This window comes from Myotis daubentonii, chromosome 5, assembly GCF_963259705.1.
Source record: "Myotis daubentonii chromosome 5, mMyoDau2.1, whole genome shotgun sequence".
Lineage (NCBI taxonomy): Eukaryota > Metazoa > Chordata > Mammalia > Chiroptera > Vespertilionidae > Myotis > Myotis daubentonii.
Window position 1 is genome coordinate 82,783,241 of NC_081844.1, and position 27,554 is coordinate 82,810,794.

Below are 27,554 nucleotides of genomic sequence, written 5' to 3' on the forward strand. Positions count from 1 at the left end.
AACTTTCTTTTGTTAATCCTCACCTGAGGATATTTGGGTATTTTTCCCACTGCTTTTCAGAGAGAGTGCAAGTGTGGGGGGAGAGAGAATGAGAGAGACATCAACATGAAAGAGATACATCAACTGGTTGCCTCCCTCACACAACTGGGGTTGGGGAGTGAACCTGCAACACAGGTACTGGCTCTTGACTAGGAATCCGATCCGTGACCATTTGGTCCTTGGGCCGACACCACTGAGAAACACTGGCCAGGGCTCAATGAATAACTAAAAAAAAATCTTTATTGTTGAAAGTATTACAGATGTTCCCTTCTCCCTCCATTTCTTCTAGTCCACTTCACCCCCTGCCCCCACCATTTGATGATTAACTCGTAAAGATAAATTTCTAGAAGTCCAGAGGAATAGAAATTTTAAAAAATAAACATTTATAAGAAAGATTTGTCTGTCTGGCATGACTCAATGGTTGAGCATTGACTTGTGAAGCAGGAGGTCATGGTTTGATTCCCAGTCAGGGCACATACCTGGGTTGTGGCTCAATCCCCTGGGTGGGATGTGCAGGAGGCAGTTCATCAATGATTCTCTCTCATCATTGACATTTCTCTCTCTCTCCTTCTCCCTTCCTCTCTGAAATAAAACATATATATTAATGACTATAGACTCAAATTGCAAACCATAATTAAGTTAAGCATTTTCCTGTTAGGTATTTAGGTTGTAATATTTTTTCCTATGCAATATTTTGTGCCCATGTCTGATTGACTTTTTCTAAAAAATTCAGCAATTTTATAGACACGTTCACTAAAAGATGATGCATCCATGAATATTACTTTGAAATTAGTTGAAATTGTTCAATTCTAGTACACATACAAAGTGATTTCTGATGTGTTAATACATATCCCTATGGGAAACAATGTTGTCAACCACGGCACAGTTCTTACGTGCTGCTCCTTTTGCCTTTGGTCTTAGAGCCACCACTCATTTTCAAAGTTACATAGGTCAGTACCTTTTTCCTTTACGCCCTTCAGTGAAGTTGTTTCACGCATTTATATAATACAATTAGATTCTTTTCTCATAGTCTGCATTCGATTCTGGAATTCCCTGATCTACTAAATTATTTAATTTTTTTCATACATTAAAGTAAACTCTGTATATAAAGTTCTATGGATTTTTGACAAATACATAGTATCATGTACTTACCATTACTGTATCATACAAAATACAATACCATATAGAATTTTATCACCCCCCCCCAAAAAAAAAATCTTCTGTGTTTCACCTATTCAACCCTTCCCCCACCCAGACTCCTGCAGTCACTGATGTGTTTATCAACTCCATGGCTTTGCCTTTTCCAGAACATCATATAAATAGAACCATACAATATGTAGCCTTTTCAGACTGACCTCTTCCATTTTAGCAATATATGTTTAAAATTCATCTATGTCACAACAGCATGAAACGTATCAAAAGGGAATGGATGAAGAGGGCAAAGGGGGTTAATTAATATATGGTAACTAAGGGAGACTAGAGTACGATGTATCATAGAATTGTACACTTGAAACATACAGTTTTATTAATCAATGTCACACCAATAAATTGAATTAAAAAATAAAATTTAATCTCAGAGGGAAAGTGGGGTTGGGTGAGTGGGAAGAGATCAAACAAAGAACTTGTAAGCATATAACCCATGGACACAGACAATAAAGCCTGGGGTGGGGGGCAGGGGTGGGCTAGAAGCAGTCAATGGGGGACAAAGGGGACATATGTAATACTATCAATAATATTTAAAAATAAAATAAAATTTATCTATACCTTTGCATAGCTTGATAATTCATTCCTTTTAATTACTGAATAATATTCCATTGTGTGGCTGCCACACAATTTGTTTATTCACTTACTGAAGAATATCTTAGTAGCTTCCAGGTTTTGGTGATTAAGAATAGAGCTGCTATAAACATTCACATGCACGATATTATATAGATATAAGTTTTCAAATCAGTGGGTAAATACCTAGGAGTGCAATTGTGAATTGTATAGTAACACTATGTTTAGCTTTATAAGAAATTTCCAGGTTGGCCACTGTGGCTCAGTGGTTGCACATTGACCTATGGACCCGGAGGTCACGGTTCAATTCCTGGTCAGGCCATATGCCCAGGTTTTGGGCTCTATGCCCAGTGTGGGGTGTTCAGGAGGCAGCCAAGCAATGATTCTCTCTCATCATTGTTGTTTCTATTTCTCTCCCTTTCCCTTACTCTCTGAAATAAAAATAAACAAATAAAATAAAATAAAAAGACATTTCCAACCTCTCTTCTATAGTGGCTGCACCATTTTGTATTCTCACTAGCAATGAGAGAGTTTCTATTGCTTTGCATCCTTGCCAGCAATTGATATTGTCATTTATTTGGATTTTAGCCATTCTAATAGGTGGAAATAAAAATTTAAAGAAAGGATCTTGATATACAAAGCTACATTTCTCTTCAGAAAGTTTGTATTGATTTCTCTGGAGTAACTTTTGTTCTTATGCTTCTTTGTTCCCCACATTTAATCAGGCACCAAGTCATGCTGATTCTTTATACTTGCTGACAGTTCCTTTTTCTGCATCGTGATAGCCACTGTTCTGATCCAGGCCTTCATTACCTCACACCTGGACTAAGTGCAATAGCAAGATTGCTTGTTTCCTAGACTCCAGTATCTCCTATTCCAACCCGACTCACACAACATAGTCAAAACAACAAAAAATTATAATCTTCTTTTAACAATTTTTATCTTGGTAACTTTGCTTTCCAAGACCTACAGTGGGTGGCCTACTGAACCAAACTGAAAGCCTTCAGTCCATTATTCAACATTTATGTAACTAAATTTCTCTTTAATCCCATTTCCAATTTCTCCACACTAACCAACTTAGTCTTTTTACCTGACACAGAATTTGAAGACTTTCCATTCTTTGTCATCATTCCTAACATTCCTCTCCATATGGAATGCTTTGTCTCTTCTATTTCCCTTAGTCAGTGTCCTAGCTCAAAATGATCATAAAGCTTTTTCCTAAACAAACTCACTCCATTTTGATTTCTCTTTTAGGTCCCATTTATTCAATACTGTAAAATAGTTATACTGTCTTGAATTAGATTTTCTGTTACTTAAGACTGTTCTCTATTATTCATGTGCATTCTTTCACTCTAACCATCAGTCAACAAGAAATACGTGAAATATTCTGATTCTTTTACATTTTCTCTAAAGCTCTTGACACAGTGCAGGAATTGAATAAATGCTAGTTGGATTAACAGATTTAAAAATTGCACAACTGGACTTCCAATCAAGATAGTGGCACAGGTAAATGTGGTACTGGAACCTTCCTACGACCACATCAAAATTATAACTAAACTACAGAAAAATCGTCACTCAGAACCACCTGAAATCTAGATGAATGGAAATCCTACAACTAGGGATTTAAAGAAGCCACACTGAGATTGGTAGAAGGGGCAGAGACTCAGAACAAGCTGGTTCCACATCCACACCAGGCCCCCAGCCCAGGGTTCCAGTGCCAAAGGAAAGAAGTCCCTATAATTTCTGGCTGTTAAAACTAGTGGGGATTGTGGCTAAGATGGAGGGCTGCTCGGGTCCCAGGCAGTTCCTCTCAAAGGGCCCGTGCACGGACTTACTTGGACTCCCTCTCTCTGAGCTCCAGTGCTGGGGCAGTAGCTCATAAGGAACTAGGGACACATGGTGTTAGAACTAAATTGTCTGGCATTATGGAGAGAGCTAGACAATAGTGCTGGCAGAGGCCATTGTCCTTTTCTGAGCTCTCCCAACAGAGCTGACAGGTGGGTACCATATCTGAATCTCCATCAACCTGGCTCACATTGTTCCCCTGCCCTGGTGATTCTAAGACCCCACCCTACTCAACTTGCAGGCCTACCCAAGCCATTTCTAGGGGCTTTTCCATAAAACTGGCCTCTCTTGTCTCATGCTTCAGACTTCCTAAAATCTCTCAGACAAAGAGCATCCAGCCTCTACATACCCTATACCTCTTGCTAAGTGGCCCCAGGCCCGGCAATAGTGGCAGCCAGCCTTGGTTTGCAGCTTGGCCTCTCCTGGGCACTTCTGAGCCCAGCACAAATAGCAATGATCTGCAGATTGCTCTTTAGCTTGTGCCAGGTGGCCCGAGGCAGGGCATAGGCCAGTGATGGCGAACCTTTTGAGCTCGGCGTGTCAGCATTTTGAAGAACCCTAACTTAACTCTGCTGCCGTGTCACATATAGAAATTTTTTGATATTTGCAACCATAGTAAAACAAAGACTTATATTTTTGATATTTTATATATTTAAATGCCATTTAACAAAGAAAAATCAACCAAAAAAATGAGTTCATGTGTCACTTCTGACACGCGTGTCATAGGTTCGCCATCACTGGCATAGGCAGTGGCTGACCTTGCACTTCCCAGGAGGCTCAAAGCCAGTGTACCCAGTAAGTAGCTTCAGACCATGGAAGATTATCACCATACCACCTCCACAAGCAACACATTCAATGGGCGGACTCGGTGAGCACCAAAGCCCCACTGAAGCAAGTCTTCCTCTGTAGAGTCGACTCTTGCACAGCAGCTCCCTCATTGTAGTTGCAGATGGTCCTCACAGCTAATCCCCCTATGGGGTCAATCCCTCCCATTGATGCCAACAGCAATCAAGGACAGTGCACAGAGCCCACACAGGGGGCATCTGTAACACCCAGTGTGGGTGACTGGGGAGGCTGTGCCACTGGGCCCTACAGGATACCTACTCTACCAAATATGGGAGACATAGCAGTTCTATCTAATACAGAGAAACAAACATAGAGAAGCAGCCAAAATACAGAGACAAAGAAACAGGTCCCAAATGAAAGGACAGGAGAAATCTCCAGAAAAAGAATTAAATGAAATGGAGGCAAGGAAACTACCTGATATAGAGTTAAAAACAATAGCTATGCCCCACTGGTGTGCCTCATTGGTTGAGCGTTGGCTCAGGAACCAGGAGGCCACTGGTTTGATTCCCAGTCAGGGCACATGCATGGGTTGTGGGCTTGGTCCCCTGTGGGGGGTGTGCAGGAGGCAGCCAGTTGATGACGTTTCTCTCTCACCAATGTTTCTGTCTCTCTATCCCTCTCCCTTCCTCTCTAAAAAAATCAATAAAAAACATATCAAAACAAAGCAAAAAGCAATGGTTATAAGGATGCTCAAGGAACTTAGTGAGAATTTCAACAGCATGGAAAAGGACATAGAAACCATAAAAAGAATTAGTCAGAAATTACAGATATACTAACTAAAATGAAGAATAATTTATAGGGAATCAACAATGGAGTAGAGAATGCTGAGAATCAAATCAGCGATTTGGAATATGAGGAAGCAAAAAAATACCCAATCCGAAGAGCAAAAAGAAAAAATTATCCCCCCAAAATGAAGATAGTGTAAGAAGCCTCTGGGATAACTTCAATTGTACCAACATTCGTATCATAAGGATGCCATAAGGAGAAGAGAGAGAGCAAGAAATTGAAGACCTATTTGAAAAAATAATGATAGAAAACTTCCCTAACCTAATGAAGGAAATAGACATACAAGTCCAGGAAGTACAGAGTCCCAAACAAGATGAACCCAAAAGGCCCACACCAAACACATCATAATTAAAATGAAAAAAGTTAAAGACAGAGACAGAATTTTAAAAGCAGTAAGAGAAAAGCAATTAATTACCACAAGTGCTTCCTGGAGGACAGAGAGTAGGTTAGAAAGTTAGACATCTGTAGCATTGTTTGTTATACCACCCCCCAAAAAAGGAGAAACAATCTAACTGTCCATCATTACAGAACTGGACAAATAAATGGCATAATCAGTCAACAGAATATTATGAAGCAGAAAACAAGAATGACAGAGTTCTCTAAATACTAACATGGAATACCTCTAGAATAAATTAGGTGACAAAAAGCAAGATACAAAAGTGTGTATAGTATGCTGTTGCTTGTGTTAAAAAGTCAAAAAATAAATTGACATGTATAGAATTGCTTATATATGTATAAAATCTCTAGAATGATATTTAATAGCCTAATAATATAGTTTTCTTGTGAAAGGGAATCTGGGTGTTTAGTGGGCAATGTAAAAGACTCCTTTTATCATATTCTTAAAATAATTCTTAAAATTTGAACCATGTACAATATTAACTACTTATATTTTTTATTTATATATATATATTTTTATTGATTTTAGAGAGGAAGGGGGAGGGAGAGAGCGATAGAAACATCAACGATGAGAGAGAATTATTGATTGGCTGCCTCCTACACACCCCACACTGGGGATCCAGCCTGCAACCTGGGTATGTGCCCTTGGCTGGAATCGAATCTGGGACCCTGCAGTCCACAGGCTGACGGCCTATCCACTGAGCCAAACCGGCTAGGGCAACTATTTAGATTTTTAAACATGAAATTACATGGTCTAAGAAACAATATAGTTGGAGAAATGAGAAGATAAGTTAAATGTTTCCAACTGTTAAAAAGGAAGAAAGATAGCAAATGTGGTGGGTGATAGTTAGGGATAACTCCAACTACACAGTTAATTAGCGGGTTTATAAGAAGGCTATAATGTTTGGAGTATTATACCAGATTAATGATTGACAAAGTTCCTCTGCCATGGATGGTAACATTCAATGTGATAAGTGGGAAGAGCATGTGTTTTGAGGTGAGGCAGAACTAAATTCAAATCCTAGCTATTCCATATAATGGCCTGGACTGACATGCAGAAATCAAATATCTTGAGGAAATGCAGATTGGAATGAGAGACCTATCTGTAGCTAAAGTCCCTGTATGTACAATCTAGTTTGTCAACCTCATATATATTTTTTTAATTTTAAAAGACTGATGATTTAATAGAAAAATGAGCAAACTTTTTTTAAAAATTATTTTTATTGATTTCAGACAGGAAGGGAGCGAGATAGAGAGAAACATCAATGATGAGGGAGAATCATGGATTGGCTGCCTCCTGCACGCTCCCTACTGGGGATTGAGCCCACAACCCGGGCATGTGCCCTGACTGGAAATCAAACCTGGGACCCTTCAGTCCGCAGGCCGAGGCTCTCCCCACTGAGCCACACCGGCCAGGGCAACCTCATATTTCTTATGAGGAATTTAGTCTTTTATTACCTCAGAAGTTTTAAAAATTCTTGGTCTATACAATGTTTCCCCTTTCCTTTTCCTTCCCTGTGTGAAAGATGGTTAGAAAAGGGTATTGTTGTTTTTTTAATGTTTTCAGGAATTCGTCTCCCTTTAAAATATATTTTAATTGATTTTAAGGGGAGGAAGGGAGAGGGAGAGACACAGAGAGAAACACTGATGGGTTGCCTCCTGACTGGGGACCTAACCCACAACTTGGGCTGGGAATTGAACGTCCGACCTTTCTGTGAACGGGACCACGCCCAACCAACAGAGCCATACCCACCAGGGTGGAAGAGAGTGTTTTGAAACCAAGTACAATTCTACCCCAATACATATTCCTACTCATTTTCTAAGGGAAAACATTTATTCTAATGCTCTTTTCTAACAAAAATACTTTTAAGAAAGATTTTTCTTTCTACAGCTTATTAAACATTTGAAAAATCAGTGTATTACCTTTTTTTTATTAGGAAATATCATCTTAAGAGATAACATATTGGAACTAAGATTACCCACCAAATCACACGAATACTTATTGATATTTTACATTGAATACATTGAGTGAGAATTTATATATTCACCAGTTTTCACATTTGTAAAACCACATGAATGTGGTTTATACGGAAATATTAAATGATTTTAAATACAGACCTTATATAGCAGTCACTAAGTCTAGGAGATTGAGAGATCCTAACTCCCATACTTACTGTCAAACTACTGACAGTGACTTAGGTAAAGGTCCAGGAGAAAAAAAAGATTATTGCTCAATCGTATTTTCCTGGCTAACAGCAGGGTTGGTTGCTAGGTATTGAGGAATATTTTTTTTATATACTGAGAGAATATTTTTGTCTCATACTGGAAAAAGATGTATATACCTAAATTTCCTCTGTCCTTGAGTTCCATTACATTTGTTTAAAGAATTTAATGAATTTGTTCAGGGAGTTGCATCAGAAATTATTTTTGTATTGGTGGTAGGAATGACAAATAGTTCCTTTGTAATGTTGCACCAGTCAATACCTGTTTTTGCCTAAGGATATATCCATGCCAATTCTGGATAATCCAGCTTTGAAGTGGGATGGGCAGTGCTGGGTTTCTTTTGTTGGTGTTATTAGTTTGGGCTGTGACCTAGTCACACATGGCCTTAAAAACTTAAACAGCACTGAGGATATGGGCTAATTAAGTGCCACAAATTCTAACTACAGCCAGTGTGTACTTGGCATTTACATCAAAATAGTTTTCTAGAAAAGCTACAAGACTCTTTTCCCATTTTTTTTCACAACTTATTAACTAGGAAGAACATTTACCTAACATGCTCTGCTCATAGGAAACACTGTCCTTTTTTTTTTTTTTTTTTTTTGCATGTGAAATGCCAAATGAGCAATGACTAAACCAAAGCGATTTTTACAATCTTCAAAACGTTCTTTAAATAAATGTTAGGCAGAATCTTTTTAAAAGTCATTTTTAAAAAATCATTATATTCTTTACAGAATTTTCAGATTCCAGTTCGGGGGGGAGTGAAATATTAAATATTGCACAATCAATACAAAGTCCTTTGTTAAAGTTGCAAAAGAGGCGACAACGCCAAATCGTTTGCTTTTAGCCAGTCTCCGCTGGCTAAGTATCATGCAGACATTCTCTGGGTCAAAGGACATTTGCCATACAAATACGAATTTCACCAAGGGTCTTTCTTGTGATCTTTGATCATAGGATTGGCTGGAGCAGGAGCATTTTTAAACCCCTCTTTACTGGCAAAGGAGATAAAAACAATAGAGGCAGAGCTCCCTAGAGGGGACGAGACCCCCGTCGCCAGCCTTCCATTGCCTCGCAGAGCTCCGACAAGAATCACCACGGTTGGCAGGACTCGGGGGTCGGTGGAGAACTGGAGCGTAGCTAACAAGAATGAGTTTTTACTGTGTGTTTGGCACTTTGCCGAGCGCCTCATGTCATTATCTAATTTATTCACAGCACCCAATGAGGGAGGTATTAAAATGACCCGCATTTTACTGATGAACGAACTATAAGTCACTGAGATTAAACAACAAACCCCGGAGGTCACACAGCAGACTAGTGGCGGCACCGGAGCTCGAAACGGTTCCAGCGCTCGCACCCTTTTAACCACGGCGTTCGGCCCCGCGGTCTGACTCCGCGCTCAACGCGGTGCCTTTCCCCTCATTTCGTGGGACAGTTCCCAGTACTGAGGCATGGCGCTGTCCAGCCCTCGGGCCCGCTGCCTTCCACCAGCCAGAGAACGCGGCCCCGCGGGGCGATCCCGCCCGCAGGTTGTAGAACTGCCACGTCCCGGCACGCGCGTGGGCCGAATCGTCCGCAGGCGGCCACCCCGAGCAGCCTTCAGAGTCTCCTGAAATCCTCGCTCTGCGCTCCGTTCCGAAAGGCCGGAGGCACGCGGCAGGACCGGCCCTGACCCTCACCTCTCGCAACCCCCTACCCTACTCCGGCCCAGAGAGCCTGAGGCAGATAGTTTAGAGGCGGCAGCCTCACCTGTCCCAGAAGAGCGACTGCTCTAGTGACTGACGCTCTGCTCCTCCAACCAGGGCCTGGCGGGAAGGTGGGGCCTAGCTGAGACTGACTACTTTCCCCGCCAATCGCGGTGCAGCAAACCTCCGGTCGCAGTCTCCGCGCCTGGCGCAGAGCGACAGGTGGGAGCTGCGTTATCTCCGCGTCTCTTGCTTACTTGATGTAGAAGCTTCCCGCGCGCATGGCGAATTCTACTCCAAATCTCACCAATTCTTGCAAGTCGTCACCTCAGCCTTCATTTTTATCGAAAGTGGAAATTCCCCAACCCTTTCCCGTCACCTCAGATGGGGGCAGGATGAATATTACTCTTCCTGACCAATTGTACCACGCGACGTCCTGTGACACAGTGACCGACACTTTACGGCGCCAATGAAGTCTCCCACCGTCAGGGGTCACTATGACTGACCACAAGGCCAACTAATCCACTTTAAGGTCGTGACGCGATAGTCAGAGAATTTGACCAATAGACGTAGAGAAAGACCGGAAGTTAGGGCGCGCGGAACAGAAGGCGGGTGTTCGCAACCGCCTAGGCCTGCGCGGGTCAACGCAGCTTGGGGGCCCCGAGCCAGCGAGCGGCGCGTGACGAAGAGCCTGAGCGACGGGTAACTTTGGCCAATGATCTGCAGCCTCTTTGGAGCTGTAGCCAGTGGCGAGTGTGGGGGGCGGGAGGCAGCAGGTTAGGCAGTGAGAAGTTAGTGGCGCTACTGGGACGGGGGGAAGGAGACGCTTCTTCCTTCTGCTGCTTCTCTCGCTCCCGGGATTGGCGGCGGCGGTGGCCGCGAGTGACTCTGCAGTGTCTCCGGCTCCGCGTGCGAAGCATGCTGACCGACGGCGGAGGCGGCGGCACCTCCTTTGAGGAGGACTTGGACTCTGTGGCTCCGCGAAGCGCCCCAGCCGGGGCCTCGGAGCCGCCTCCGCCGGGAGGGGTCGGGCTGGGGATCCGCACCGTGAGACTCTTTGGGGAGGCTGGGCCTGTCCCGGGAGTCGGGGGCGGCGGCAGTGGTGCGGGCGTAGGGGACGCGGCGCTGGATTTCAAGTTGGCGGCTGCTGTGCTGAGGACCGGGGGTGGAGGTGGTGCCTCTGGCAGCGACGAGGACGAAGTGTCAGAGGTACGGTTCCAGGACCCCCCCCCCCCCCCACTTCCCACACTACGTGGGGCATGAAAGCTCGTGGGCTGGTGCAGGGCTGGGGCCACCCTCCCGCTGCCCGGGCGGAGTCCGCTGACAGCGATGGGCTCCCAGGCGGCAGTGGCAGCGGTGCGGGCCTAGTGCTCCCTCAGCTTGACTCTTCAGCCCGTGGTTCGAGCCGGACCGGTTCCCGTCACCACCGTAGACCCACAATGGGGAGTCCTGTGGTCTCTGAGCTTCGCGCGGGAACGAGGACTCGCCAGGCCAGGCTTCCCTCCCGCCTACCCCGCTTTGGAGTTGGGGGGGTGGGGGGGGCGGGGTCTTGCCAGAGTCTCTGCCCTTGGTACTGAGAGAGCGAGACAGAGAGACTGAGACAGGACAGGGAGGCAGGGCTCGCTGAAGTTGAGGGATTGGACAATTATTTACCGTCTGCTTTACCTGTGTATGGAAGTCGGGTTCTTGATTCCCTTCTTTAGTTGGAGACAGGTGAGTGTGAAGGAGCTTCCTGGCTTTACCCCGAGCAATCACGTGAGCCTTGCACCTGGGACCTTCTGTGAAATTAGGAGAAGGAAGTTCCCGTGCAACTACAGAGTAGCAGGAGAGCTGAACCCGAGATTTTTAGGCTTGGAGAAAGTGAGGCATCCTATGGACATGTTTTGAAGTGAGGGAAATTAGTAATCAGGTCCTCCTTTTGACTCTTACGTGTGTACCGGGCCGTTTTAGGTCTGAGCAACCTAGGATGATAAGGCATCAATTTTTGGGCTCTAGGGGAAAAGGAGATATTTTATATATGTACTTTTCCCCTTGATTATGGCTTGGCTACCGCATAGCACTGTGATGACTATTGTTCTAAGTGCTCAGAGTATTCTATTTGGGTTCTAAGATGCCTAGTTCATCCCTCATGACCAGTTATTTTAACCTCTGTTCTTGGTGCTAAAGTACAGGGATTTCTCTGTGGACAGGTATCGTGGCTGTTGTATTTGAGAGGTATAGGAGAAACTGTATTTTTGGGTTGCCGAATACAGTTAGTTCACTATTTTACATTCTAGATCTAAGCAGGGATTCCTTTAGATTCAAAGCCTTCATACATTCTGACCCCAACATTTTGCTTTGGAAGAAACACTGTGTGCGTTGTAAGGGAGCTAGTCTCTTGAATGTCTGTATCTTTGATGAAACTTGACAAGAGGTGAGCCTAGAACGTGTATACTTTTTATCTATAAAATAAAGTGGGAACATGTTTAGACTCTATTTTTCTTTGAAACTTTAAAAGAAGTTTCTTTGGTCTAAAAGTGATAGAAAGGTTTGCTTTGGTCTAAGAGTGATAGAAAGATGATGTTCTTGATTTTCTGGACTATTTTTAAATTATCACAGGTGAGATAAAAGATCACTCATTAGCTTTTACATAATAAGTGGTATTCTTAAATTTCAGAGGTAGAGCGCTAGTGAGCCTCCAAAGTCGTAAATCTCTAACTCTTTGGGTTCATGTGTTATATCTGGGAAATGAGCTTTTGAAGTAACCATTTCTACCATTTCTGTGAGGCTTGTACACACACACACTCAGACACAGAATTTCATGTGGAGTCTGCATACCATGTGGTTAAAGCTATGAGCAGAATCCACACCTTTTGTCTCTGTGTGTGTGTGTGTGTGAGCACTGAATTTCAATGTTTAGCACAGAGATCACCAATTGTTTCAGAAAGAATTCCATTATTCATTCCTTTTGAACAAGCTATATTTATGGGAATTGCTTTATGCAACCTTATCCCCCAGATTTCCTGAGGTGAAATTGTTATTTTTTTAATATGTCTTTTTTGTGGGGTTTTTTTGTGGGGTTTTTTTTTTTTTTTTTTTTTTTTTTTTCAGAAAGAGGAAGGGAGAGGGGGAGAGAGAGAGATAGAAACATCAGTGATGAGAGAGAATCATTGATCGGCTGCACTCCCGTCACTGGGGATTGAGCCTACAACCTGGGTATGTGCCATGACCGGGAATCAAACTGTGACCTCCTGGTTCATAGGTCACTGCTCAACCACTGAGCCACACTTGCTGGATGCCTTTTGTCTTGTTTTTATGTTTATTATAGAAATTATTTATTTGTGATTCTTATACCCATTTAGGCTAATGGTAGAAGAACCCCTTAGTCTCCTGTTTACTTCAGTTTTCTGTGCTTAAAAAGGATTTAGGTATTAAGTATATATATAGACCTCATTTTTGGAGTGGAGCTTTCTAGGCTACCCAGAGACTGGTCTAAAATGATGCCCAGTGTATATATAGATTCTTTCTTAACCTGTGGAGAAAGGAAATTTTGCTACGTCCTGTTTCTCCCATATCACATAAAGAAGAAATTCCTGGAGTATCTAGTATCCACTGTATCGTCTATGCCTTTGTGAGTGAAATTTGCCCAAGCAAATTTCTTACCTTTTTTCTGCCTGACAAGATGAGCTGTCTTCTCCCTTATTATTGCCTTTGAAATTCCAGTGTGAAGACTACAAATAATGATCTCCAAGAAGCACTCACTGAACTGGCATTTGATGAATAATACCAAAATCTTTATTTTCATCTTTCATAGATGTTTTATTTATTTATATTTTTATTGATTTCAGAGAGGAAGGGAGAGGGAGAAAGAGATAAAACATCAATGTGCCCTAATCAGGAATCAAACTGGTGACCCTTCCATGCACAGGACGATGCTCAACCAATTGAGTCACTCCAAACGGCAATACTATATTATTTTTGAAAATTTTATTTATTGTCCAGGAAAGTGAATTTCTAAAAAATCTTTATGGGGGACTTTGTTCAAGGCAGAAGGGCTTTATTCCGTAAATTATCATCAGAAGTGAGAAATAGGAAATAGAATTTTATATTCTAGTGAGCAAATATTTGAGAGATTGGAGATGTTTATTGAAGGAAAAGTTGCATGTTATTAACTGTAATGATTTGTTATAGCATGAGTATCAACCTTGCACAAATTTCATTCTGTAAAGACTTTACATATCAAATGATATGTTGATGAGTATGGTTACATGAATGGTGGGTCAAAACACTTGATTGGTATGGGTGGAGGAAAACCTTATTGTGAAACTTGAAGTATACAGGTGTGTTTTGAGGTGGTTGTTTTTTTGGTGGTTATTTAGTACATTTTGATAAATGATTACATTCATGTAGTTCATAAGTCAAAGTAAAATTAAGACAAATACAGTTAAAAGTCTTGATCTTATCCCTGCTCCTAAGATCCTGCCTGCTACACCTTTAATGTCTTATATATTCTTTCAGAAATTCTTTATGGAAATACAAGTATGTATTTTTATTTTTCTCATTGTTACACAAAAGATAACATACTATTCATATGAGATTTTTAAATGGTAAATTTGAGAAGGATTTAGATTTTTTATGTAAACAAAGTGATAAAACGTATTAAGAATGAAGTATTTGGGATGAGTTTAAAGACATTTCTTTCTGAGTCTATCTAGTAGTAGAGTGATGATGTACTAGATGCCCTCTAAAAATCAATTCTAGCCTTCTGATTCAGTGATGAAGATAAGATAAAATATGTTGCTTTAAAGAAAGCAAAACAGTTTTTAAAAGTATAAGTCTTGAGTTGGCAAGTATAAAGAAATGAGTCTACCAATTTTTTGTGTGTGTCCAATTTTACCTTCCTTCAGAATCCAAAGTCGTAAGAAATAAAAAAATTATTTTTTTAACCCAGTATAAGTGAACTATTTCAGTATATCTGTTTTCTTGGACCTTATTTATTTATAATTTTCCTCTCCTGTTGCTTGTCTATAAAGTCATAGAATCTTGGTGATAATTCTATCTCATCTCATTTTTAGGTAACTGCTACCATTTATTGAGTGCTTATTAAATGCCTGTATCGTACTAGATACTTTCGTTATTTTATTTAATCGTTTCAACATCCCTTTGAGGTAGGTATATTATCTACATTTTTATAGACAAATAAATGTAGGCTCAGAGAAGTGATGAATAAAAAAAGAGACAAAAAAATGTTAAACTGTTACACAGCTAGTAGTGGTAAAACTAGGATTTGAATTCAATACTGAATCCAGAAGACATGCTATTTTGCTTCCTCAGATTAAGAAATAGGCAAAGGTTTTGGTTACAGAATGCTGTTTCTCCAATACATGTTTGCTTAGTCCCTGTTGAAGTTTTCATAGATCTAAAGTGAAATGAGAAAAGCAAGGAGGCCCTGGCCAGGTAGTTCATTTGGTTAGAGTGTCATCCTGATAGGCCACGTTTGCAGGTTTGATCCCCGGTCAGGGCACATACAAGACTCAGCAAATGAATGCATAAATAAGTGGAACAACAAATTAGATCGATCTCTCTCTCTCTCTCTGTCTCTCTCTCTCTCTCAAAAAAAAGAAAAATATTAAGGACAGTGTAGTGAATATCTTATAAAGCTGTTTTTTCCCCACTCGTTTTCTACTTTAATTTCCTTCCTACTATTGCAAAATGAATTTTTACCATATCTGTATTTGACAAAATATCAAATTTGGAAACTTCATGTCAGGACCCTAGGTAAAGCCTCAGAAGTTTGAGAACCAGTGAGCTAAATGACTTACCCAGGATCACACAGCTAATTTGTAATAGACAATAGTTCTCATGACTCCCATTCTAGTTAATCCTACCTGCTAGCTTGTTCTGTTTACTGTTTCTCTTCTGATGCATTGTACCAATGAATTAATTAGTTGCTTAAGAAATGCCTATCTCTAGGCATTTAATCTGTATATAATCCATATAATCCATACCTGACCTTGTTGGAAAAGTTTTATATATATATTTTTAAATATATTTTATTGATTTTTTACAGAGAGGAAGGGAGAGAGATAGAGAGTTAGAAACATCGATGAAAGAGAAACATCGATCAGCTGCCTCCTGCACATCCCCCACTGGGGATGTGCCCGCAACCCAGGTACATGCCCTTGACCGGAATTGAACCTGGGACCTTTCAGTCCACAGACCGACGCTCTATCCACTGAGCCAAACCGGTTTCGGCGAAAAGTTTTATATTAATTAATAAAATTGGTGATGTCATGAAGATCACTATATTAAGGAAACCAAAGGTGTACCAATGAGCATAGAACGTAATTTTGTAATTGAACTTACTTGAAAAGTTCAGGCCTTGTCATTATTCATTTTTAAAGAATTAGAAATATTAAAACCACTAACAAAGAATGGCATATACCCAACTTTGCACCAACATTTGCAACTTCGCCAATATGGAAACACTTGTTTTGCAATATTGTTAAACTTTAATTAATTTGTAAAAATTAATGTATGCTATTCTATTAGTAGTTACTGACAGTGTATGGTTCTTGTGAATGAAGTTGATTTCCTTATGTTGACTGACTGGTTTACTTTTCTTCTGGCCAACTTTACCTAAACTAGGAAGAACAGAAAGTTGTATATAAGGCTCTTTTTTGTTTGCTAGGCTGAAATATAGCAACTATTTTGTCAAAGAGCACGTTTTGTTCTTTCTCCACTACACATACTTCAATTCTCTCTCTTTTCCCCCCCAACTTAATGGATTCTGTTTTCAGTATTAGAAAGGGTGGTTTTGTTTTGTTTTTAAAGTAGATATCCCACCCTGGTCGGTATAGCTCAGTTGGTTGGAGCATCATTCTGTGCACCAAAAGGTTGTGGATTTGATTCCCCGTCAGGGCACATATCTACGATGTGAGTTAGATCCCCAGTTGGGACTCCTTCAGGAGGCAACGATCAATGTATCTATCTCACATCCTTGTTTTCCTCTTTCCCTCTCTGAAATCAATTTTTTAAAAAGTAGATATCCCATTGTATCCTAGTGGTTTGATTCACCGGCATTAGTGTGCAATTTTGAAAAGAGAAAGGCCAAGTGTGCCCTCAGGGATTAGCCCTAAGAACTAAAGAATTGCACAGGGAAACAGTTTATTAAGTTGCCAAGGTAAGTTTGATATGTTTAACAGTTTGTAGTGAGGACAGTTAGATTGACAGCAAGTTTCCTTTTTTTTTTAATTGTGGTAAAATACACATCACATAAAAATGACCATTTTAACCATTTTTTTTAAAGTTGTGTTAAGATATATATAAGATAATATTTACCATTTGAAAGTGTACATTGAATGGTATTAAGTACATTGACATTGTTGTGTAACCATCATCACCAGCCATCTCTAGAACTCTGGTCTGCCCAAATGGAAACTCTATATCCATTAAACAGTAATATCCCAGCTTCCCTTCCCCAACCCGTAGCAACCACATTTCTACTTTTTTTGTGGTGAATTTGACTAATCTAGGTATATCAAATAAGTGGAATCATACAGTATTTCTGTTTTTGTGACTAGCTTATTTCACTTAGCATAATGTCTTCAAGGTTCATACTTGTAGCATGTGTTAGAATTTCTTTCCTTTTAAAGGCTGAATACCATTCTGTGTATTTATACATTTTGTCTATCCATTATTGAGGAATTGGATTGCTTCTACCTTTTTACTGTTGTGAATATGCTACTGTGAACATGGGTGTACAGATATCTGTTTGAGTCCCTGCTCTCAGTTCTTTGGGTATATATCCAGAAGTGGAATTGCTGGGTCATATGATTTAATTTAATTTCTTGAGGAACCACCATACTGTTCTTTACAGCAGCTTTACCTTCCCACGAGCATTGCACAAGGGTTCCAATTTCTCCACATTCTAGCTAGTGCTTGTTATTTTCTGTATGTATGTATTTTGAGAGACAAGGAAACATCAATTTGTTGTACCACTTATTTATGCATTAACTGGTTGATTCTTGTATGTGCCCTGACTGGGGATGGAACTCGCAACCTTGGCCTATTGAGATGACACTAACCGAGTTACCTGGCGAGGGCTGCTTTGTTTTGTTTTAAATAATAGTCATCCTAATAGGTATGAAATTTTATCTCATTGGGGTTTGGATTGGAATTTCCCTGATGATTAGTGATGTTGAGCATCTTTTAAAAATAAAAATCCTTACTCAATGATATGTTTATTGATTTGAGAGAGAAACGAGAAATATCGATGGTTGTCTCCCATTTGTGTCTGACCTGGGATGGAACCCACAACCCAGGTTGTGCCTCAGTGGGAAACAACTCGAAACTTTTTGGTGTATGGGACGAGGCTCCAACAACTGACCCACCCGGCTAGGGTATGTTGAGCATCTTTTCATGTGCTTATTGGCCATTGTATATCTTCTTTGGAGAAATGTCTATTCAAGTCCTTTGCCCATTTTTTAATTGTGGTTTTTTAAATTGTTTAATTGTAGGAGTCCTTTATGTATTCTGGGTATTAACCCCTTATCAGATATGTGAATTTTTGCAGATTTTCTCCCATTCATGGATTGCCTTTTCAAGTCTTGAAATTGTCCTTCCATGCTTAAGTTTTTAATTTTAATGAAGTCCAGTTTATCTACTTTTTCTTTTATTGTCTATACTTTTGGTGGTCTATCCATGAAGTCACTGCCAAATCCAATATTATGAAGATTTTTTTTCAAGTTTTCTTCTAAGAATTTTATAGTTTTAGCTCCTATTTAGGTCTTTGATCCATTTTGAGTTAAATTTTGTATATTGTGTAAGATAAGGGTCCAACTTTATTCTTTTGCATGTGGATGTCTAGTTTTTCCAGCACTAGTTGTTGAAAAGACTCTTTTCTGACATCAAATTGTTTTGGCATCTTTGTTGAAAATTGATTGACCATATATGAGAGGGTTCATTTCTGGGCTCTGGGGTCTATTTCATTGGTCTATATATCAGTCTTTATGCCAGTATCACACTGTTTTGATTACTGTAGCTTTTGTAGTAAATTTTTAAAAATATATATTTATTTTTATTGACTTCAGAGAGGGAGAGAGGAAGAGGGAGATAGAAACTTCATTGATGAGAGAGAATCATTGACTGGCTGCCTCCTGCATGCCCCCCACTGGGGATCAAGCCTGCAACCCAGGCATCTGCCCTTAACTGGAATCGAACCAGGGACCCTTCAGTCCAAGACCGACGCTCTATCCACTGAGCAAAACCAGCTAGAGCTGTAGTAAGTTTAGATATCAGGAAGTGTTAGTCTTCCAACTTTGTCCCCCCACCTCCTAGATTGTTTTGGCTGTTCAGGGTCCCATGAGATTCCACATACATTTTAGGGATGGGTCTTTCTATTTCTGCCAAAATATGCTATTGGGCTTTTGATAGGAATTGCTTTGAATCTGTAAATTGGTATGGGTGAGAACAAGTTTTGGTACAAATCTTATGTAATTATTTCATCACAATAGATATTAGCAAATCAACATATTGACAAAATACTAAAAAGGAGAGATTGAGCACTTACTGATGTCCTCCATGAATGAGTAGATGTTTCTGAAATATAACCCATATTTTTTCCTGATTTGTCCTCTTATTGAGTATTCGTGATTGATTATGATGCTTCATATATTGGTTAAATGCTAGGAAGAATACTTGGTTTTCTTTTTTCTCTTTTTTAAATCTTTATTGTCGAAAGTATTACATATATCTCCCTTTTTCTCCCATGGACCACTTATAACCTGTCCCCACCTCAGGCCTTCACCCCCCTATTATCTGTGTCCATGGGTTATGTATATATGTATACAAATTCTTTGGTTGATCTCAGAGGAATAGTTTTTAATCCTTTATATGATTAGAGATGAGTTGAGTTTTGGAAAAATTATCTCAATATGATATTAAACCTAGATGAATGAACCTATAGTATTTCTTTAATGATACAGAATTTTAAAAGTTTTCACATAGGCATTTTATAACATCTTATTCAGAAGGTAAAGTTTTGGCCATATCAATTGATAACTTTGACTGATATACTTTAAAAAGACTTTCAGCTCTTATCAGCTTTTAATTATTTTTTCTTCTATGCTTTTACTTATTTTCTGCTAAGTCTCTACATTTTATTTTTGTCTTTTAAAAGTTTACAATGGCTAAATTTAGTAATGTGAAACATTATCATTAAAGAGCATATCCCAAAAGAGGCAGTAGTCCAATTATATTGGATACATTCTTTTTTTGTTGTTACTTTTTATTTTGATATAATTTCAAATTTACTGGAAAGCTGCAAGAATAGTACAAGGCATTCCTCCCATGTACTCTTTACCTAGATTCACCAATTATGTTCATTTTGTTCCATTCTCTCTCTCTCTCCATAAATAAAAAAGTAATACTTTATTTTTGAGACCATTTGAAAGTAGGTTGCATATATCATGCTGCTTTACCCTTAAATTCTTCAGTGTACATTCACCAAAGACATTTTCTTACATAACTATAGTATATTTATCAAAATAGGAAATTCAACAAATTTCTGAAGTATTCTTCAAGTTCAAATTCCCAAAGTTTTAAAAATTGAAATATAATTCACACATAGAATTTAAATTTACTCTTTAAGGTATACAATTCAGTGGTTTAAACATTTTTATCACCCCCAAATAAAACCTTGTACCCATTAGCAGTCATTTCCCATTCCCCACTTCCTGCAGCCACTGGTAATCATCTACCTACTTTCTCCCTGGATTTGTTCTGTCTGGGCATTTTATATAAATAGAATCATACAGTATGTAGTCTTGTGCCTTCTTTCACGTAGCATATTATTTTCAAGGTTTCTACATGTATCATTGGAATAATATTCTATTTTGTGGATATACTACTTTTTGTTGATTGATGGTTTTTGATGACATTTAGGTTATTTACATGTATTAGCTATTATAAATGATGCTGTGGATATTTGTGTACAAGTTTTTCATGAACATATCTTTTCAGTTCTTTTGTGTATATACCTAGGAGTGGAATTGCTTGGTTATATGATAACTGTTTAACTTTCTGAGAAACTACCAAGGTGTTTTCTACAGTAGATGCAACATTTTACATTACACCAACAATGTATGAATGTCCCAGTTTCTCCACATCCTTGCTAACATTTGTTATTTATTTATTTAAGTCATCCCGGGGGGTATAGAGTGGTATTTTTAAAAAATATATTTTTTATTGACTTCAGAGAGGGAGATAGAAACATCAGTGATGAGAGAGAATCATTGATTGGCTGCCCCCTGCATGCTCCCTACTGGGGATCGAGCCTGCAACTAGGCATGGTGCCCTTAACTGGAATTAAACCTAGGACCCTTCAGTCCGCAGGCAGATTCTCTGTCCACTGAGCCAAACCAGCTAGAGCTTAGAGTGGTATTTCATTGTGGTTTTGATTTGCATTTCCTCTGTGACTAATTAAGTTGGTCATATTTTCATGTACTTGTTGGCCATTAGTATATCTTTGGAGAAATGTCTATTCAAATATTTCCCCCATATCGTGATTGGGTTACTTGTCTTTTTATTGTTGAATCGGGTTTTTTGGTTTTTTTTAGAAAAAAGATTGTTTATTTGGGGTACTAGTCCCTTATATGTATAATTTGCAAATATATTCTCCCATTCTGTGGGTTGTCTTCTTCCTTCCTTCCTCCCTCCCTCCCTCCCTCCCTCCCTCCCTCCCTCCCTCCCTCCCTTCCTTCCTTTCTCTCTCTCTCTCTCTCTCTCTCTCTCTCTCTCTCTCTCTCTCTCCTCACCCGAGGATATTTTTCCATTGATTTTTCAGAGAGAGTGGAAGAGAGAGGGAAAGATAGAGATAAATATTGATGTGAGAGAAACACATCGATTGGTTGCCTCCTACACACGCCCCAAAGAGTGCCCAGGCTGGGAGGAGCCTGCAACTGAGGTGCGCGCCCTTGACTGGAATCAAACTCGGGATTTGGTCTGCAGTCTGACGCTCTAACCACTGAGCAAAACTCGCTAGGGCTCTTCACTTTCTTGATTATGTCATTAATATTTTTGAATTTTGGTGAAGCCCAATTTTTATATGTACCAGTATTTATTTTTTCTTTTGTTGCTTGTGCTTTGGTGTCATGTCTAAGAAATAATGCGTAATCCAAAGTGGAAGATTTATGTCTGTTTTCTTCTAAGAGTTATAGTTTTAGCTTTTACACCTAGGTCTTTGGTCCATTTCAAGTTAATTTTTATATAAGGTGTGAGGTAGAGGCTCAGCTTTATTCTTTTGAATGTGGATATCCAGTTTTCCTCAACATCATTTTTTGAAAAGACTCTTTCTTCATTGCATTTTCTTGTCATCCTTGTCAAAAACCAATTGACTATAAATGTGAGGGGGTTTTTCTGTTCTATTGATTTACATGTCTTCTTATTCCAGTTTCATACTGTCTTGATACTATAGTTTTTTTTCCCCAGTAAGTTTTGAAATTGGGAAGTGTAAGTCCTCCAATTTTGTTCTTTTTCGAGATTGTTTTGGCTACTATAGGTTATTGGCTTGTTCTTGTTCTCTTGATTTGGTCTTCAAAAGAAATTCAATGGGGGGTATTTAATATGCTGCAGAATTTGTGGTCACATACAAAAGACCTTCTCCCCCCCCCCTAGTAATAATATTCCAGCTCTTGAAGTTTCTGCTCCTTTTGTATATGCTAAAGGTATATATGTGTGAGGAGGAAACTCATGTGATTTAAATCTGTGTTTGTCATGTTACTAGAAGAGCAAGTTGTCATAGTATTAGTGTTTATTTTCTTGCATCTTCTCCCTGACAAAGCCTGGAAAAATGCGTGAGAGGAGATAAAGATGAAATGGGAGGAGATGGTTGGTTTGGATGGTTGTAGTCTGAGTCCATCTATTGTGGACTATAGTCTGCAAGAAGAATATGGACAGAATTTCTTTTTCCACGATAATAAACAAATAACATCAAACAGCAGTTATCGAGTTTTTGCATCTGGTATCTTCTAACAACTGCATAAGAGGTGTGAATTCAATATTTAAGTAGCATACAATTTGCTTGACACCCAAGCCAGTGTTATCACCTTTGTGATTAAACTGCAAAAACAAATCTTGGGTGTCATTGCTCAAATGGTTCCAGTTATGTTAAATTACTAGTTATTTTAATTCCATGAACAGTAAGAGTCTGTACTATATTTTAGTATCCATTTTACTTAGGACTTGACTGACAGGTTAATAAAGAAAAGTTTATTTTCTTTTAATTTGAAGAGACCATTATTTAAGACTAGAGACCTGGTGCACAAAATTCATGCACTGGAGGCGGGGGTCCCTTAGCCCGGCCTGCACCCTCTCACAGTTCAGGGCCCCTTGGGGGATGTTCACCTGCTGGCTTAGACCAGATCTCCCTGAAGATCAGGCCTAAGCCAGCAGTCAGACATCCCTCTCACAGTCTGGGGCTCTCACAGTTCGGGACCCCTTGCTCCTTACCGCCCACCTGCAGCGGAGGTGGGAGAGGCTTTTGTCACTGCCACTGCGCTCTTCAACCGTGAGCCCGGCTTCTGGCTGAGTGGCGCTGCCCCTGTGGGAGCACACTGACCTCCAGGGGGCAGCTCCTGTGTTGACTGTCTGTCCCCTGGTGATCAGTGCACATCATAGCGACCGGTTGTTCCACTGTTTGGTCAATTTGCATATTAGGGTTTTATTATATAGGATTACTTAAATCAGGTACATGGATTTGACCTATAACCTACCACTCTAACAAAATTTAGAATAATACAATAATACAGTATCAAAGGTACTTACTGTTGTGTATGATCTTCTTGTTGCTAATTTGTTACAATTATTATTCACTTATTCTCTACAGAAGAAAATTAGAGTCTAGTTTTGGGTAGGCCTTCTTAATGAACTCACGTCTTGCATAATAAAATTATATCTTCAGAGATTAGAATCCTTGGCAGTCTGTTTGAAAATTCTGATCAGTATTGTAGAGTGGATTTATTTATTCCACAATAATTTATCTGAAGCCTACTGTTTGTTAAGCTTTGTGCTAGGCTTTGGAATTATAAAGATGGAAAAATGTGGTCCCTGATTATTAAAGACATCAGTCTTTTCAGGAACTAAACATTTCAGGGAATGTGAAAACAAGGTCATTTTTAAAATTCAAATTATATTTGCCTTTGTAAACTCCTTTCAGATATTAACAAATTATATTTGAGTGTTTGTTCTAGGCATTGTGCACTTTAATTGCATCACCTCATTTAATTTTCTCATGGTCTTGTGACAGTCCAAGATTCTAAACTAATGAATGAATCATTGCTCTATGTTGGTTGGATGATCACTGTAAAGTTTGATGTTTGGGTGTCTTCAGTAGTTTGATGGGGTTCAAGCAGAAGATTTAAAGGGGCAGTGATTTTTTACATGAAAGGCTACAAAGCCCATCGGCATAAGGTTGTCTTATGCTTATGTTTGAGCAAAACCACAACTGCTTCATTATACTCCGTAAACTCTCCAAGCATGTTCTAGTTCAGGACCTTTGGCATTTGCAATTTATTCTTAGCAGTCTTCTCTTAGATATCAATATTTCTTCCCTGTCTCATTTCTCTTAGTGATCAGCTAAGAGGCCTTCCAACTGCCTACTGTATATATGTTCCATAAACATCTCAGGTTCACCAGTTCTGAAACTGAACTCATCCTTTCCCCCTCCACCCATATCCTTTTCACCCCTTTGTAAATTGTATTGCCCTAAAACTAGTCACTGTCCTCAGAAACCTCAGAGCTCATATCTGTTTTGTCTCATCACCAAACACATCTAAGCAGGCACTAAGTCCTGTAGGTTTGTTCTTAACATCCTGTTTGGCCCAGATGGCGTGGCTTAATGGTTGAGCGTCGACCTGTGAACCAGGGGAGGTCACAGTTAGATTCCTGGTCAGGGCACATGCTTGGGTTGTGGGCTCGAACCCCAGTAGGGGGTGTGCAGGAGGCAGCTGATCGATAATTCTCTCTCACCATTGAGGTTTCTATCTCTCTCCCTCTCCCTTCCTCTCTGAAATCTATCTATCTATCTATCTATCTATCTATCTATCTATATATATATATATATATATATTTTTAAATCTTGTTTGTATGTCCCTTTTGCTGTATCCTCGCTGCTTCTGCTGTAAATCAAACCATCATCTTTCACCTGCACTTATTGCAGTAATCCTGGGCTCTATCTACTTCCAAGATTATACTTCTCTACTTTTTCCTCTATAGTGTTATCAGAGTAACTTCTCTAATGCCAGTTCAATCATGTCACTCCTTTGGCAAAAAGCCTTCTCATTCCTTAGATCAGCAGTTCTCAACCTGTGGGTCGCGACCCCTTTGGGTGTCGAACAACCCTTTCACAGGGGTCGCCTAAGACCATCGGAAAACACATATATAATTACATATTGTTTTGTGATTAATCACTATGCTTTCATCATGTTCAATTTGTAACAATGAAATTGGGGGTCACCACAACATGAAGGTCGTGGCATTAGGAAGGTTGAGAACCACTGCCTTAGATAAAGAGTAAATTCAAATTCCTTGCTATGCCATAAGAGGTTATTTAGGATTTTTGCTTCTGTCTGTTTTCCCAACCCTATCCTTGCTGCACCCTACTTTATTTGCTTTTTATATTCCATCTATACCAAATTGCTGTAGTTTTCTGAACCTATCAAGCTATTATATGCCCTGGTACATTCGCTTTCACTGCTTTGGCTTTTAGAATCATAATAACTACTATAATGCTGAGTGCTTATTGTCTGTGGGGCCAAAGGCTTATATATTCTCAAATTTTACAACTGCCATATGAAGAAAGTGATATTATTCCCAATTTACCGGTAAGGAAGCTGAAGCTTAGAGATATTATGTAGCATATACAAAGTTATTCATCTAGTAATGATGGAGCCAGGATTTGAGTCCAGGTATCTTCTTTCTGTAAAGCCGATGTTCGTAACTACTACTACTATAGACTGCTGCTGTCACTGTTGTCACTCTTTCCCATCCTATTGGATACTTTTTTGTTTCAGAGTTGTCATTTCTGATTTTCTTCATTACTATCTAATTTGGAATTGACCATTCATTCCTTCCTCTGTGCTCTGATGTTATGTATATGATATAGTGTCTGTTATTGCATTTATTTGATTATCTGTCTTAATGAGCAGGAATCATTTATTTATTTAAAAATATGTTTTTATTTCTTGTTTAGAGAGAGAGGAAGGGAGAGGGAGAAACATCGATGGGCTGCCTCCTGCATGCTCCTTTTCCATTGGGGTTGGAAGCCCACAACCTGGGCATGTGCCTAGACTGGGAATCGAACTGGTGACCTTTCAGTGCACGGAACAACAATCAACTGAGCCACACCAGCCAGGGCATGTCTTATGTTCCCGGTATATAATAGAATGTCTGGCACATAGTAGATGCTTAATAAATGTTGAATGAATGCATATGTAGTGCTTAATATGCTCAGATTATTTGTTAGTCTAAAACAAATATAATGAATTCTATATTATTTTTGTGGAGTAGAAAATAAGAATATAGAAACTGACCTTAATAATAGTAGTAGTAGTAATATTAATAGTAATAATAACAATATTTGTTGAGCAATTACCATGTGTTCAGCATTGTTGTGCAAGTTTAGAGATACTGTTTTAATCATCATCAACTCTGTGATATAGTTGTTGTCTTTATTTTATAGCTGAGAGGTAAAACAAGTTATCTAAGATCATACTGTGAGTTGTGTGGGCTGGTATTCTACAAGTTCTTGCTCTTAGTAATTATGCTGTCCTCCCCTTATAGGTATTAATTGGAAGTTTATGGGTGTTTGAGTTCTTTTAACTTATTAAAATTGAGTATTCCTTTTGGGTGTTCAATGCCTGTTGTCTATACTAATAAAAGGGTAATATGCTAATTAGACCAGACGTCTTCCGGACGTCCTTCTGGACAAAGCCATTGTGGTGGGGCAGAGGCAGAGGCTGTTGGGGTGATCAGGCTGGCAGGGGAGAGCAGTTAGGGGGATCAGACCAGCAGGGGAGAGCAGTTAGGGGGACCAGGCCAGCAGGGGAGAGCAGTTAGCGGGACCAGGTCAGCAGGGGAGAGCAGTTAGGGGGATCAGGCCGGCAGGCAGGTGAGTGGTTAGGAGCCCATGGTTCTGGATTGTGAGAGGGATGTCCAACTGCTGGTTTGGGGCCTAAACCGGCAGTCGGACATCCCCCAAGGGGTCCCGGATTGGAGAGAGTGCAGGCGGGGCTGAGGAACCCTCCCCCATGCACAAATTTCATGCACCGGGCCTCAGTTTAGAATAATGAGCAGAAGCCAGGACTTCTTTCTAACTTCAGTCTTGCCCATTTATTATAATAGGAAAAATATAGAGTAATATTTTTCCCCTTCAACAATAAGATTTTCTTGTTCTTAATTGCCAGATACTTGATTCCTGTGGCTTTTCTAATAATGAATATGTAAGCAATCTTCTTTTTAAAAACTTATTGTGGCACAAATGTTATCATACATGTGCTGATTAGAAATAATGTAGATGTAGCTGCCAGAAATTACTAAGTGAAAACAGAATTTGTCTGTTTAAGAACTCTGGCATAGAGGAGTTAGTTGGCTTGATAATTTATTACATTTAATGTAATTTAAATAATTTTTTTCCTGACATTACTATTACTGTTAAACTGAAACATTGCAGTCCTTTTAGATTCTCTGCTTTCTTCATTGCTTAGTATTTGTTTTACTTATACTTCATTGTTTAGGAGATTCTCTTAATACAGTTTGATCTGGTGAAAGGTTATGAGCTTTGGAATCTGAAATACATGGCTTCAGATACCTGCATAGTTATGTGATCTTGGGCAAGCCACTTACCTTTTCTGAGTTTGTTACATTAAATGAAGATTAGGCCCTAGCCGATTTGGCTCAGTGGATAGAGCGTCGGCCCACAGACTGAAG

The 27,554-nt window shown here is 39.6% G+C and overlaps 1 protein-coding gene and 1 long non-coding RNA gene across 8 annotated transcripts in view; one reads left to right on the forward strand and one right to left on the reverse strand.

Annotated features, from left to right (window-relative positions):
- Window positions 1–10,231, reverse strand: part of LOC132235753 (uncharacterized) — a 37,411-nt gene extending 27,180 nt beyond the window's left edge. The window contains exon 1 of the long non-coding RNA XR_009453078.1: window positions 9,848–10,231. This is a non-coding gene — a long non-coding RNA (uncharacterized LOC132235753). The remainder of the gene's footprint in view (window positions 1–9,847) is intronic.
- A 124-nt stretch (window positions 10,232–10,355) lies between these two features.
- Window positions 10,356–27,554, forward strand: part of ANKHD1 (ankyrin repeat and KH domain containing 1) — a 131,993-nt gene continuing 114,794 nt past the window's right edge. For all 7 annotated transcript variants that reach the window (XM_059698600.1, XM_059698599.1, XM_059698601.1 and 4 more), the window contains exon 1: window positions 10,356–10,799. In XM_059698600.1, the coding sequence (XP_059554583.1) occupies window positions 10,509–10,799 (291 nt within the window). In that variant the 5' untranslated portion in view covers window positions 10,356–10,508. The remainder of the gene's footprint in view (window positions 10,800–27,554) is intronic.